At 39.1% G+C, this 16,491-nt stretch overlaps 1 protein-coding gene across 6 annotated transcripts in view; it reads right to left on the reverse strand.

Annotated features, from left to right (window-relative positions):
• SHISAL1 (shisa like 1) overlaps positions 1 to 16,491 on the reverse strand; it is a 69,740-nt gene that overhangs the window by 16,158 nt on the left and 37,091 nt on the right. For 2 of the 6 annotated variants that reach the window (XM_079303834.1, XM_079303833.1), the window contains exons 3-5: positions 14,551 to 14,764; positions 7,779 to 8,096; positions 4,015 to 4,540 (exon numbers count right to left, since the gene is read on the reverse strand). In XM_079303834.1, the coding sequence (XP_079159960.1) occupies positions 4,525 to 4,540; positions 7,779 to 8,096; positions 14,551 to 14,764 (548 nt within the window). In that variant the 3' untranslated portion in view covers positions 4,015 to 4,524. Of the gene's footprint in view, positions 1 to 4,014; positions 4,541 to 7,778; positions 8,097 to 14,550; positions 14,765 to 16,491 lie in introns of those variants that run through there. The other 4 variants (XM_079303835.1, XM_079303836.1, XM_079303838.1 and 1 more) reach the window with 2 other exon arrangements.

The following is a 16,491-nucleotide window of genomic DNA, read 5'->3' on the forward strand; positions in this document are numbered from 1 at the left end:
GAAGGATGCTGCAGTTCCTTGTCCATGTGATTTCCAGCAGACAGGAGGCAGCCTATGTGCTCAGCTCAGGGATGTGAGCAGCTCATTAATACTCACAATTCCTGTAACTGGGACGACTTCTTTGTGCATAAACCCCTCCCTGATGTACCAGAGCACCACCTCTTCAGGAAGGAAAGTTGTGGGTGGAGATTGTTCCCTTCAGCTTCATTTTCCTGTGCAAACACCTTTCCACCACAGCCTTTAACATTTACTATCAATAGTTCTGTCTCCCCAGTCATTCCAGCTCTGAGATTCTGTGGAGCCTAAGTAAAGGCTCCCACTAGGTAGAAACACCAGGACAAGCTGCCTCACTTCACTTCCCTATAGGGCTATTTCCACACATAACCACCTTTTGCACATCTTTTTTACCTTCCTGTATATTCTGATGGGTGCCAACTTCCAACAAATTATTCCTCTGCTGCTCTGTGCAGGCTACATCATGCTGTGCTGATTAAACTCATTTCCAAGCTGTTTGAAGCAATGTGCCTCTCTTGTTCTGTTTTGGGATCATGTTGGCACCTCACATGGGATTAACATTTTGTCAGTCTCATTTTGCTTCTGATTGTGTTCCAGTGACATGTCATATTCCTGCCATTTCATTTCAGCTGGTTTTATATCCTCAGCATTGCAAATTTCTGAGAAACTTTCTATGGGGATTTCAAACTTGCCTCAGATGTATGGTTTTTTTCTGCAATGAATTGTTGGTGTCTGTGCATATTTATTTATGACAGTGTTGATCATGTAACTTCCCTAAAAACTTTCAAATTCCTGAAAATTGTTTGCTGATTGACATCAGCATTCTCTCATGTCTCAATGAAGAGCATAATGACAGATTTCAATGCTTCTTGATCTATTTTGCTTTTGAGACTTCAACAGACAAGATACATCTGATATCTTGCTAATAATGAAAATCTGTGTCTAATTTCTGGTTCTTTTCTTTTAAGTTCTTTTCTTGAACTGTTCAGTGAAACATCATTATAAACCCAAGGTCATAGAGACATCTTTTAGCACTTCTCTGATGAAATGACTACTGTGGTTGTTTTCATCATGATTGCATCAGGGGACAGGGACAATAAAAGTAATGATGTGGCAGATTCCTGACCTCAGCTCTCACTGAAAATAATTGTCTGACATGGTTACCATTTACAGTTCTGCCTTCAGCATTATCACAGAAGTTTCTAATGATTTCATTAATGTCTGGTATCCCATAATATGCCAGCATTTCTCACAGAAATTTTAGCTTACTTAAAAGATCTTCTGCTACTCCACAGAAAGAATATTTATGACAAATGGCTTTTTGTTTAGTAATAACCAAGAATAAGAAATAGGTCAGCACAGGATCTTCAGCTCCGTTACCTGCTTGCTCCTCCTTGAGTTTAGGCAGTTGTTTTTCAACATCCAAAGTATACACTGGGAGTTCATTTCCAAGGTCAAAGCAGTGGCATCTTACTTCACAGACTCCTGTTTCTTTTTCTTCTTCTTTCTCACTTCTGTTAAAAGCACCAAGTGTACATAGATAGCTCTGCAGGTATTTTAAGTGGTTCTCTGCAGCATAAACTACTGAATATGGGCAATATCCTGTCTATATATGTTTTTTATCTTTGATCTTTGAAAAGTGCTTTCTTTCAGTTCAGAACAATGAATTGGACTAAATCTCTTACTGAGAAAACCTGTAGCCACTTGGCATAAATTAAAGATTGTTTGTTTAGATCATTAACTCCAGCTCCTCAACACCTAACAGCTAAAGTTTCTCTGTCATACTTCAGAACCCAAGTGAGGATGTTATTTTATTTTTCTGTGCATATTTAAAATGTATAAAACATTACTCAATTCCTAGTGAGCATCTGACACCTAAGAGGATGCCAGGGGCAGGACTTGTGTAACTACCAAAATATTTATAGAGTCTTTTAAAGTTTACTGATTTCTACTGTGACAGAAGAGATGGGATTGGCTGATACAGTTTGGGATGTCAAATTCTTTCCTTTGTGATGCTACAGTTGTGACATTATGCAGTGAAATTGTGGGCTTAATTGGAGTGTTCTGATTTCACATAAATTTTATGCTGCTATCTGCTACTTCAGTAGTGTCATTCCATATCTGTATCATGGAATGAGCTGATGATCTCACTGAAAAAAAATCTATCCTGAATAAATGAGAAAATTTAAATATGGAAGATGTTCAGATCTGGTTTCCAGTAATTTTACTAGATTTCACTTCTCAGCACTAAGAGTTCTTTCAGCAATAGTACTCAGATAACCTTTCAACCACTCTCTTTTGGCCTAATTACTATTTTCTCACTTGATCATCTTATTTAAATTAAACTGCTTCATCTGTACAGAAAGAAAGACTTTCTTGAAGCTTATGAATACAACAGACCAAACTAAATGAAAAGGCTGAGAAAGAGATGAAATAGGGAATATCAATCAGCCCACACATGCTGAATGTGAAGTTAAGAATGTAGATAAATCAATATGGGGTCTATAATTTATGGAGCCAAAGAAAAAGGAGAATATGGCATGAAATGAACAATGGGTACCACATATGTATCAACAAAAGATGCAGTTTGTGCATAGCAATGTACACAAAGATTTAGATTGAACTGGACAAAAACCTGCACATTGGCTTAACTTCACATGCTAACAGTGAATTTCTAACCACAGGGATGAAAGGAAGCAGGCACCCAGTAACTTGAATTATTCAAATGCAAATGATAGAACCAAAATCTCCCAGTTTTTTGCATGTTGTATCAAGCAAACAAACAAGACTCAGAGCACTGCAGATTTAGGAGTGTTTGTTTCCAAGCGTGCTGTGTGTTGGTTTCCTGCCCTGATGTGCTGGTTTGGGCTGGGGGAGAGCTAATTTCTATTTTTACAGTTGTGCACTTCCCAGCAAGCAAGGTAAGAATATTTAGAAGAAAATACATTAAGCATTATCTGTTATTCTAACCCAGTATGTTCAAAAGGCTTTGGAGGCCCATGAATAATGGTGGATGTTGGCTCACATAACTAATCTTTATAACCAAACAGATTTTCTAGGTGATGCCAATTCCCAGACATTTATTTCATAAAAGCCCAATATAAATATTCAATTTTATTTCTTTTCATCTTTAAAAAAAACCCAAACAGCTATTGGTGCTCTGATTTGCCATATTTGCCTAACATAAAATCTAGGTAAATAAAAATCTAAATAAAAACTGTGCTTGGCCCTGTGATGCAAAATTTTGCATCTTTAAAACAGCATCATCCTATTCCTGGTCTGTGAAATAATTCTGCAAATGTAAAGTTGAGATCTTATTTACTTAAAATGGAAGGAGACAGCCTTTTCCCCTTTGCTTCCTGTAAATAACTTTTACCTAGAGCAGCCTCTGCACAAACTCCTCTATAACCACAAAGGCACATGATTTTGGTGGGCTGTGTGCACAGGACCCACTGTCCCAACACATGGGCAAGATTGCAGCTTTTACAAATCACTGAAGAAGGACTGCAGTGATAGTCTGCATCCTGTTCCAAAATTTGGCATCAAAGCAAATTCTTTCACACGGTCTTTTTAGCCTCCAGCAAAATATTTATGTGGGTTTTGTACATTGCTGTGCACATGCTCAGTTACCTGCTGGCTCCTAAACTCTGCCAGTATTTTTATAGGCTTTATTCTTTCTGGTGCTGAAGAGGTGTCAAGTAGCAGGTGAATAGCAGCAGGCTAGAAACTATTCTGTTTGTTGTCCGAAAGACAAAGTGCCCCAGAGGAATTCACAGCAAAGGCGGATTCCAGCCTTTAAGAATAAGGGGAAGTAAAATAGGCTTGTCTTTGTCTAATCCATTCCAGCTGTGTAAAGGAAATAACATGGGCTAACCCTGCTGGGCTGCTGCCTTTCCTGACTGCAGGCAAGCAGCAGGTTCCTGAAACCGAGTCACGGAGCACGAGTGTGATCCACTGCCTGCTGCTGTGCACAAAGGCAGCCAACACAGGAGCCAATGCTGGACTTCAAGACAGTGTTTATTCCCTGGGATTTGCATCCTTGATGGAGGTGAGGAGGAGTTTAACATCAGCAGAGCAAGGCTGGGGGATCAGGCCTCCCTCTCACACCTGGAACACAACATGACCATGGAGGACCTGGAGGAACCCTGCCAGTTCCTTCATAATGTCATCTTCCATCTTAAGCCTGACCATTTTAACTACTATTAATTAACAATATTCCCCCAGCTGGGAGAACAAGTTGTTTGAGCAGTCAGGATTTCCATTCCCCAACTGGCAATATTCCATTTCATTGCCTCCCTGGCTTTTCCTTGGCGGAGCAGTAGGGATAATTTGCCTGCTGCTTGTTGCAGTTCCACGTCCAGCTGTACAAGCAGGGTGCAGGTTCTCCCCCAGGCCAGGCAGTGTGGGAGCTGAAGGAAGCACCAGGAGGGTGTGAGTTCATCACGGCGCTGGGGTTGCAGGAGGTGCATCCACCACGACCCTTCAGCCCACACAGGCCTTGGGCAGCCCTCAGATGGTTTTCATACTGAGGAAGAAATCAGCATTAGTTGGGCTGCAACACCCACACGCTACAGGACGAAGCAATGAGTCCAAATGGGGTTGGAGGATCCTGAGATTCATGATTTTCCTTCCTGTCCTGGCACCATGCTTCAAGAGCAGCCAGCTGCTTGCCTAATGGATTCCAGACCTCTTTACTTTTAATAATGTTATGGCTATACATGGTTCTCTTTGTCTCAAGTAAACAACAAAGTGATCCACTGTGACAAAATGTTTAAACATCCTAGGGCTGGTTCTACCCACTCTATACTATTACTTGCTTGATTTATCCCTCTGACATACCCAATTCATTTTATAGCACTTAAACTAGGGCAAGGAATGAAATGCTGAAATAAAAACTAGTTGCTTCATTTTATTTAATCCAGAAAAATCCAAAAACCACTTTACAAACTATAGGTTAATCCTGACATCCTTCTTGGGACATTCTCTTACACCATCACTTCTCTGCAGGACTCAAGAGATTTGCAAGAATCACTTTCCTATTATCATCATGTAGTGTTTTCTAGAATGGGCATATTTTTAGCTGTGCTCAGATGAATGTAGTACAGGAAGTTAACAACTTCAACAACATCTGTCATCATGAAAACGTGCAAACTGGTTTGGAAAAAGCTTTTAACAGTATTTAAGTTTTTTTATGCCTAAGGGGTATAATATTCATACCTGTCAGGATTAAAAAATCTATTCTGCATTTTAAAAATGCTCATCTGTACACAGGAACCATTCTTATGGTATGATATCACCTGTGTGTATAAATATATATATACATAGTGTGTTTGTGAGGTGCTAAAGAAAAATGCTTATTTTCCCTACAGTCAAAAAAAGCTGGGATATGTTTAGGACATATTAAAATGGCAACATACACTGAAAAGTAGATTTTTTTTTTTAGACTGGAAACCTGGCGTGTTACCAAAACAGGTGTCATTATCTAGAATAATGGAAATTCACGTAGAAAAATTAAAATCAGTCTTTTAATAGACTCAGTAATTTTAAAAATGTGGATGGAAATGATAAATCCAGTAAGTGCTCACTCCTTCAGTGATAGTATGGTTACATTTTGCAAAGACAGTACTAAGGTCATTCATCAAATATAGACTGCAGCAGAAAAATCAGACTCTGAAACTAAGCTTAATTTCTGTAGGGCAAAATTACCATATTTTCATCTATATAACCTGCAGATTATCTAACAGAGAAATAAATAGCCAGGCAACCCACTCCCCACTGTTTTAGCAATTGATGTAGTACACAAATCTGTCATTTTCTGAGGGAGCTGTTTACTCAAAATCCTCTTTTGCATGCTAAACATCTTGCCTGTGATTACCAGTGCTTACTGCTACTTTTTCTGTACCCAACTTGGACTGAATCATCTGTGCTCTCAGTTCATGGGCTCCAAGTTCCAAAAGCTGCAGGTCACAAGAATGGAAATATGGAAGGTTTTGTCTAGTGTTTCACACGGTGAAATACAGGGGATGAATAGGGTTTGGATAGGGAAGCATCTACTTATTTATTCCACTGAGCAAGGAAAGGACTAGGAGGAGAAAAAAAGAGCAATTTTATGGGAGCTGAGGGGAGCACAAACAGCTCACTGGGGAAGAAGGGAGTGTTACTGGAGTGACTATCAATGCTCATTTCCTGCCAACACAGGACAAGGAGCATGTGGGATGTGCTCACCTGATCCTAACATACATTGCCCGCTTAACGCTTTGGGAAAAGCAAAGAAACAGAACAGGAGTCAGTCAGGAGAGGTGACCAGGAGTCAAGCCTTCAAGAATACAGAATGGTTTCAAAATTTGTAATAAACTAACAGTATATCAATTTGCAGATGCTGTCATTTTTGTATATGTACACACACATACCAAGCCAGGATACCTCTACAAATGCAGTTCTTAACATACATGGCAATTTTAACTGGAGATTGGGAAATCCATGTGCAACAAAGCTGGAAGAATTAGAGGAAGGAAAAAGGAAAGAGAAGAGTGTTCACAACAAAGCACAAGTAATTCTCTAGCAGCCTCAGACTGTTCTGTTGGAGCAAGCTCTGCTGGAATGGTCCTTCAGTCTGATCTGCACTGGATACAGCCAGTGCCAAGCAACCTCCTCTAGCACTGAATTAACCATCACTTCTTTCTCTATTGCAACAAATCTTCAGCTCCATTTGCTCCAGATCTACTTAAAATTAAGGGGCAAATGAGGAAATCAAAGGCCCATCCCTGTTATCTTCCCATCTGCAGCACAGCAATACCCAAAGGTTTCAGACTGACATCAGTGCTGAGGCTTCATGTGCTCCACAGCTCCAGGAACTGCTGTCATCTTCTTCACCCTGCTCATTCTTAGATCACTTTATTTTGCCAAAACTCAACACTCAACCTTCTGGAACTCTTCTAAAATACACTGGTGAGTCGATATTTTCTCTGCATCCTTCTAAATCCTCAAGCTTTCTTGCCAAGAAAAAAAGTCCCTGCCTTTCTTGACACCTTTTTCAGAGAAATGCTTTACTCAGCTCCCTCCCTTTGCTTTCATTTCCTTTGCAAAACCAGTCCAAAATAATTTGATGTCAGTCTGTCCCATGGCTATCTGTATTTAATTTTTTCTATTTATGCTGCAAGTCTTGCTTGATCCCATAGATCTGTCTCCCTTTTGGTCTGAGTCTTTTTTTTGAGGTTTTTGTCTTGGTTTCATAGCATTTAACCTTACAGTAGCCTACTTGTGTCACTCTCAAATGAGATCAAAGCAAAGCTTTTTTGGCTGTGCATATAAAAAACTAACCTGGTTTTTATGTTGTTTCTGTAACTCATGCTACAAATAGAGAGGGTTTATCACATCTCACGTTGAAGTTACTCCAACATTGCTATTTATACAGTGTTTTAAAACCAGAGCAACAGATACACATAGCAAATTAGTCTTTGAGACCAGATTAAAACTACTTTTATAATGGTTGATGCAGATTTGTAGTTTATTTGCATGACACAGCAGTAAAACTGTTCAGCACTGAAAGATGGCAGCACCTGTTTCTCCAAGGAAAGGATTAAAAGATGACTTAATATATTCCAGAGTAAGACATTACTCCTAAGCAGTAATTCAATAAGACAGTCATGATATAAATAGTTATGTGCTAGAAATGTTCAGCCTGAATTCACAGGCACTTCCAAATACAGGTGATCACACTCCAAAACAGCAAAATATATCTCAGTATGGCTTAGCTTACTTACCAGGCAGATGTACTCTGAAAAGACACCAGGGGTGGGCTTAAAGCATCTCCTTTTAAAGTGTGTACTGTCTGTGATGTTCGAGGCTGGGGCTGAGTTTGGGGCTGTGTCTCTGGCTGAGGCTGTGCCTGCCTTGGGTCCTGAGCAGGGTTAATCCATCGGCTCTGTCCCTGTGTCATCCACTTTCCCTGGATTCCCCAGCGGGCCAGGTAAAATTTGCAAATATCATAGTTCATTGAAGAGTAATATAAAAGGTCCAGGATCAGTAAGACCACCACAAAAAAGCCATAGATCCACACTCCTAACAGGGCGCTGTAGTTGCTGTGAAGGGAAGAAAAGGAACAATAAAAAAAGTTCTCTCAGCAGTGGTCACTGTAAGTTCATCAAGGTTTTTTGATTCCTTAATTATATACAGATGGCTGAAACAAAATACTGTTCTAAAGCACAGTGTCTTTAAAAATGAGATTTATTTCAATAGGAACTCAGCTATAGGCAGGATTTTTAGAAACTAAGGCCACCTCTCTTACAAAAATTTTTGTCCATCTCATCTGTGCATAGGCTTTCCAGAGCAGCTGCTAAAGACCTCTTAATATGGCTGGTAATGAATTTTAGGGACAAAGAACACTGGCAATATCATGTTAGATTTCCCTTCTCACAGGAAGGAAAATATGTACTACACTGAGATGTATATGTTGGTGTAGTTATAAAGTGTATATTAGATAAAGGCCATGGAAATTTCATGGTGCAAAAAGCTGTAAAGATGTGACAGATGACTAAGGATATTAAAAGAAAGGGGGAAAAAAATAGGAGGAAAAAGTGTAAGGGGTCAAAAATTTGGAGATCAAAAAGGGGAAGAAGTGCTAATGCCCTGCTGGAGATGAAGAATTATTAAAAGAAAAATGACTGTCAGGTGTAAATGCAGTTTGGACTGGAAACTGAGTGGGGAGGATGAGATCAGAACTGAGATGGAAAGAAATGTATAAAAATGAGATTTTTAGGTAGAATGCAAATAAAAGGCTAATGTGGAAATATGTGTAGTGGAGACAGTAAAACCAAAGGGAAGCTGAAGGGATGTTGGTAAAAAATGTCATTAGGAAGGCTGTCTCAAAAAAAAAATATATCAAAGTCAGAGGTGGGCAACCCACATCTGCATGGAGCTGAGCTCAGAACTGAACACACACTCAATCATGCTCTCCTCTCAGACAGTCAGAGAAACTTGGAGGAAATCTTATTTTATCACCACATTGATCCAAATGGAAGTGCTGCAAGAAGAAAAAAAGGATGAGAAGACATATTATACATGCAAGCCAGAAGGATATTTTGGTATTTTAAAAACATGTCCCCCAGCCTTTCTGGATCAAAAGATTTCAAGTCTATGCTTTGAACTTTCATTTCTATTTAAACTATTGTATGACTCTTCTTCTTTTTACTTTTAAAAAATCAGGATTTGAAACAAGAAATCAGACTTTTACATTTTGTGTTGCTGCCTGTCAGCACTTCAAGAGACTGATTCTTCCCTTCAGGGAACGATTTTTTCTACCACACAGCTCTAATGCCCTTAGATTAAATTCCCATTTTAGGAGGTCCAATTTCAAAAATCTAAGTAACAAGAGGAAGGTCCAAGCTGTTAATGGCTTCCTTCCTGAATAACTTTAGGACTACATAAGCCTAGAATTAAAATAAAAAAATAAATAAATTTTAAAAAATCAGAACGTTTCCAAGGAGGATTGGAAGTAGGCAAAATTTCATGTTCTGAAAACTCTTAAATCCCAGAGTCTTTGCCTCTGCTAAAGACTTACACATGGCAAGCCTAACTTCACACAACAGAGGGTAGACTTTAGTAATGCACTAAAATCTGCAGTTCAGGCCCTTGGAAGTAGAACAGGATCTGGTTAATGCAGACTTCTCAGCAGTGCTTTTCTTGACTCCCAGCAGATTTAGTCCTATTGGGGGTAAATTCTTCTATTTTCTGTTAATATAAATAAAAGGCAAGCAGAAGTTGGAAAAGTCAGGAAGAAATGCATTTGGACAAATCCATTCTTACTCAGTAATGCCAATATGATTCATTTTGCACACAGGTAAGCAATACTTGACCCACACTAAGAAAACATATTTGTTTTGGCAACAATGTGAGTGGCAAAAACATTCCTTATAGTAAACTCAAAAGAACTTGTTTGCATATTAGGTATTTAATTCCATCTACCAAAATTTTGATTAGTGAAAATTAGAGCTGTTTTGAGTGCTCCAATTTTAAACAGCACTTCATTAATCATGTGTAAGTTATTCATCTGCTCCTCCTAAAAAACATCTGTTACTCACAAGTACAAAAAATGAAAGGCTGCTTTATATTAATTAACAGACAATGGGACAACAGCATCATCAAAAATAGTATATTCAGTATATTCAGTATGCAGAAGGATATTCCATACATTGATATCTTCTGTTTCTCCAACTGTTAAGGTGGTAGAAAATGTTACTTTTTCTGAAGGCTATTAATTAAAATTGCCCTGCAAATCAAGAAGATGTCCTCATTAGAAAACAAACAATCTTATTTACACAGAATAACAGTAAGACCTGAAACACAGAAGATTACTTGGAATCCAAAAACTTCTAGGACTTGGCCTCATTTCATTGACCTGAATGATTTAATTGTCAGAGTTTATTCTTGCAATCTGGTTTTCCTGTTCTTTTGGGCAGAAGTTCAATTTTTACTAAAACTGAAGTGTGAACAGATTCCAATTTGCTGAGATTTCAATTATAGGGCTTGTTCCATTACAGGGTGTATCAAGTTGCATCCATCTTATTAATTCACATTTTGGGACAGATAAGCTGGTTATAACTAACCTGTATCTTTTTAGTAGATTTTCTTGAGTTTTATGTGCAGCACATGAATAAAAAATAACACTTTTTGGGAATTCAGGTCTGAAAAAAACAACAAATCTAAACAACTGAATTCTGAATTCTACAGCTGCAGAGTTTAAATGTGGGCAAATGGTCACAGAAATTGTTCCTTCCTATTAAAAGGAGCTGTTCCTTGAGCAGTAACAGCAAGGGCTGCCCCTAGGAAATGCAAGGTTACATCCTTGGTAGTGAAGAAGCCAGTGCAATTTTTGCATCTATGTTTTAAATGAGATTTTTTTCCCCTCTAATTTTCTTTTACAATTATCTCCAGGCCTTTGTCCAATCCTGAGGAATCTGTTCCTGCTGTACCTAAGAGATCTTCCCTGCCAAATTACATATCTTTGCAACAGCTGGTAGTGGGATTGATGATTTTTTTTTTCTTTCTTGTAAAGATGACTCTTTGAATGCTACTCAAGCAAATACCATTTCTGCAGGGAATATCCAGAACCTGGAGAAAGATGGTGCTATATTATGTTCTCACATTGCTCTAGGTGCCAGTGTTGGAATGAGGTGTGCAAAAGCCATTCCTCTCTGAGAAAATGGACTAAGAGATAAGGAAAACATGGATACACTACAGACTGCCAAAACATTGCTCCAGTATCAGACTGAGGACCCCTATCATAGCAGTACTACTGATAATCCACCAGAATATCCACAACAGAAAACATGACTAGGAAAACTAGACAAACTAGATTCATGTGGATACTATGAAGAATAACTAAACAATTTCTTAGACAGTTCTAAGGGAAAATATTTTGGATTTCAGAGCTATTCCTGTCCGTTAGACATCATTTGCATCTCTACATTTAATACTAAATGACTTACTCAAATTCAAAAATATTACAGACTAATTAATCTGCATGGTTGCAAAGATATGAAACTCCAATCTTTTGCTCTTATAAAAACATAAATATTGTGTTACAACAATGGAAAAATGTAAATAAATGTGGTCATAGTTGCACTGTGGGACTGGTGAAGACAAATGTGCCTTCTGAGCTGTGCCATATCAATGAAGTCACAAGTCACTTCATTAACTTTTTTCCTCAATTGTATTATAAAACAAAAAATTTGTTCTGGTGATCACAAGAATGGCTAAGGGGAAAAATAAACCAAATAATAATATTGAAATAAGCCAAGCAATAATATTGAATCACTCTTCCCTGAAAACTATAATCCATTTTTTTTCAGTTCATTGCTATTCCCATATCTTAAATTATTCTCCCCTGCCACAGTACAATAGGTTTCATGAGATTTTTTTTTTCAGTGGTGTGTGAAATTAGATCTAAACAAAGACCTGACTTTGCCACTGTAAACTGAAGCCTGGATGCATTAGAATCCAAATTATCCTCTATGATGAAGTCAGAGTATTAAGTAGGAAGCTTTTAGCAATGTTTTTAATGTAGGCACGTAGGGTTCACTTCTTTCTGCTCCTTCTAAAAATACCAGGAAGTTTCCTGCCAGTGTCACTGAACTCAGGGTGAGGAGATCTCTCTCCTGTCTGTCTCACTCCACGGGTGGAGGCTGATGTGGGAAGCAGCATCTCTTCCTTTCCCTGCTCCTGACAGATTCATCAGAGGAGATGTTTGAGGAACAAGGCAATACCAGTTCCATTCCTGCACTTCTCCATGCTACACCTCCAGAGGCTTTTGAGTGTATCCAGTGTGATGTCACACAGCTTTGCCAAAGTTCACACACAGCTGATGTCCCTAGGAATTCCTGGACTGGATGGGAAACAGTCTGCAGGTGGTTTTCAACCACAAATCTTACCAACAAAAACTACACAGGTACCTCTTTCTCCATCACAATTGAATAAGGTGACTTTAAAAAATAATTCTACATGAAAACTAATATAATACCTTTTGCTCTCAATATTTTTATCAAAATCAATGCTGCAGCTCACGGAACACCAAACTCCTCCTTTTTCCAAACTGCTTATAAACACAACAGCCGTGTGACATGAAGACCCCTGGATTTATTTCTCTGGGGGTGTGTGCACATGTGCAGATGTGAGCAGGCACACAATGCTGGAGGCAGAGAAATGCTCTTTGTCCCAGGGCATCTCTTGCAATCAGCCTGGACCTGTCCCTCTGCCTTGGAAAGGGGCTGGTTGCCCTCTGCATTCCAGAAAGGAAGGGCAGAAGAGCCTTACCTGAGTAAGCTCTGGCCATGACTAACCAGAGGAGCTGCTGGCACACTGGGAAAAGCCTGAAGCATTGGCTGTGTGCTTGTCTGAACTGCCTTTGATGGTAGCACCCTGACTCTGTGAGACAGGGTGGTCAGCAGTGCTGGTGCATAGTTTACAGAACAGCAAGGAAAGAAAAAAAAACAATTTGATGTGTGCAGAAGAAAGACCTTGAAAAGTGTGGGGGCAGCAGCCTCATGAGCCCATTATTGAGGCTCATAACACCCTAAGTGTGCAGCAGATTCTGACTGTCTGTGACTACCTGCAGAGCCCTTCTGTTCTGAGAGTCCTGTGAGGACATCTGACATCAGCACACCCTGTTTTTTCACTGTGTGTACAGCACACACTGGCTGGGAGCACTGGGGATATAAACTCTACAAATTTTCTGGAACTATTGATGCTGCCAGATTTGGGGAGCCCCAGATGAAAGTTGCTGGATTGTCTGGGCTGCACAGAAAGTGGAGAAAGTGGATGGTCTTTAATGGGCTTGGTACTGCAGTATCTTCCCAGTGCTCTGTGTGATCTGTTCTCATGGTCCCAGATGCACTACAAAGCCAAGGCAAGGAAATTTCACCTGAAGGATGAAAGTGCACACAAAGCAACACAACAGTATATATCCACACATTGATTTAAAGATATCTTACATGGGTAGGGTCTATTTTTGTCTGTCTTTGCAGGTGACTGACACTTTAGCAACCAGTAAATTTAGAGAATGCAACTTCTACATCCATGCATGACTGAAATTCCTCTGGGCAGGTCTTTGTGAGGAGTGGCTGTTAGGGAAGGCAAGGCTTTGCTGAGTCCACAAGCTGAGCACAGCTGCACACAGTGAGTTAGACCAGCCAGCATCAGTGTTCCAGCACCATCATCTCCTCACAGCCCTGCACCTGCTCCCACAGGAATAGATACTGCCCCTTCCTTGTCCTGGAGGGGCTGAATACCAGGATAAAAGGGCAGGGGAAGCAGATTGATCAGAATTTGATCTTGGGGGTTACACCAAGGGAAATCACAGCAGATTAGTGTGGCCAGAATGTTAATATTAAATAGCAGACTGACCACAAGGTAAGATTTTGTTCCTGTAAATAGGTGACAAAGATATACTTGCTACTTCCTTTCTTTATAAGTAAAAAATCTTACTGACATTTATTTTTGGGGACAGCCCTCAGCAAAACATGGAAGTATCCCAGGTAACAGGCCAGGAGACCACACAATGTTGGTATAAAAGCAAATACATTCTGTTCCTCAAGGCTAGTGATTTGTTAGAAGAGATTAAGATTCAAAAACATCAGGGGTTCCAAATAGGGCATTTGGTTGATATGGAAAATGTCAGCTCACTCCCTCTCTCACCTATGAACAGCTTTGGGGTTTGTTTTTACTGACACACATTTAAATGTAGTTTGGATCAAATTGGGGTCAGGGAAAAGACTTTTCTAACTTTTGTAAGTAACTTTTTATTTGTCACATTTATATGCAACTTTTACTCTCCTTGCAATGTTTACAGCCCACGTCAAAGCAAAGAAATCAAAGCTGAAATATTCTCTCTCAGGAGCTCTGCAACAACAAAAAACCTTTTAGCAGTGATTTTCTGTAGATGCAATTATTCTGATTGCTTCCATCATTAAGTGCACCTCAGACTCTGTTATTAGACCAGGAACAGTTTGGTGAAGAATACTCTAAAACTCATTTACTTACTTGTGCATATATCCATCTGCGTTCCCTGTTAAGTTCATCTGCATAACAGTCTGAAATTCTGTCTCATTGCAGCAATATTTAAACACTGTGTTGTTATGGTGACAGCAGAAGATGTAAGATTTGTTGTCAGAAAGACGGGGGCAGTGAAACCCAAAGTGGTAACGCCCTTTGTAGTCCGTGTATGGCTCGCAGACCCGAAAATGCGCGGACAGCACTGCAAGACAAAAACAACAGTGCCTCTGTCAGTCACCTCTGCCACCTGCATTTGTCAGCTCTCACTTTTCAAAGCTAAAAAGCTGCTGGTCGACTTCTGAAAAACATCAGTAGGTCAGAACTTTCAGTGTTTTAATGTTTAGTGCTTAAAAGTGACAATTGTGCCGTTGTATTTTGAGTTTTGTGGCTTCTATGTTTTTGATTACTATTGTTTGTTAAAAGGGAAGGAATGCCCTCCACATTAGTAGGCATAGAAATATTTAGGAAAATGTTATTTTAAACATTTTCCTGTTGTTTTAAATATATGTTAAACAATGTTTTTTTTCCCTGGGACAACTTAATACAAACAAAAAGTCTATGTAGAAACTGCAATAAAAGTTTGATGGGACTTGGTTGACTGTTCTGATTTATTTTCTTCTTCTCTAAAGGTCAATCTTTGATAAGGAATATTCTACCAGAAACAGTCATTACCAACCATATAACAAATCTGAAAAACTCTGACTTTGCAAATAGACAGAACTAATAAACTACAGGTGTTCCTGGGAGCTCTTACATTTCTTCTTTAACAAGTTCTCATGTAAAGTGTTTATTACAACTCTGAGAACATTTTTATTTTTTGCAGTCATGTGTCCCACTAATTTCACCATCACTTTTACTGGGAAGAAAAAGGAAGCTGTCCATAGATACCCTTTTATCATCTTAGTTTCCCTGAGCTTTTCAATTGTGCAGATGGACAGGATAGAGATCCCTTCCAAAATGACTGTATGCAGCTTCCTGAGACACTTTTAGGAGTTAATGTTTGGTTCCACATTTACAGTTAGTGTTATAACAGATATTACAGCATCATTTAAGAGTACATGTACCCCACAGACACCCCAAAGCTCTGAGGAAAGTGAAATGTGGAAGCTGAGTCTGAATTTCTTAGCAGTGAAATGTTTTTTTCTTTGGAGAACTGAGGCTCAGCAATGCTGTGGGCAGCTGCACTTCTTTATAAGGTTACACCAATTAATAAATGATAGATTCACTCTGGACTGACAGAATTAACCCTTGTAATTTGGTGCATAAGTTTTCTGTCAGTTTACCAGTACAAGAGGTTACACATAATGACTTTTGCATGGATTTAGCTGAGCTGCCCTGTACCCCTCTGCACAGAGCCCCTCTTGATCTGCAATTGCATCTGTCCAATCCTTATTTTTTTCTACTTTGCTTAAAAAAACAAACAAACAAACAAAAAAAACCCCATTCCTAACACTTCTTTGTCAATTTTATAAAATATATTAATTTCAAGACAGGTTTTAAAGGGTTGTGACAGTGGGGATCAGTTCTTCATTTGTGTGCAAGGAGGGGGAGCCTAGAACAAAAAACAGAGCCCTAAACTGACAACAAGGTAATCTTGTACTGCAGTCTGAGTCAAGAAAGCCCACTCTAAATATTTATGTATGCACACACATACCTGGCACCACTACTTGCACAAAAGAAGAAATCACTTTTGTAGATTAATTCAGTCAGGGACTGAAAGTGCTGGAAGAAAGCTATTTCTAAAGAAATACAGATATTGAGAAAATGAATTACCTTGCCCTACCTGGGGAAAAAAACCCCCATGTTTTCCAAATTTGAGGATGCTATCATCAGGGAAGAAACTTTCTTTAGACTTAGGTTTTCAACACCCTCTGTAACTCTTGTGACAAAAATCTGCATGTTCAAATTCTGTCACACAATCCACACAGC

The sequence above is a fragment of the Erithacus rubecula genome, assembly GCF_903797595.1.
Source record: "Erithacus rubecula genome assembly, chromosome: 4".
NCBI classification, from domain to species: Eukaryota; Metazoa; Chordata; class Aves; order Passeriformes; family Muscicapidae; genus Erithacus; species Erithacus rubecula.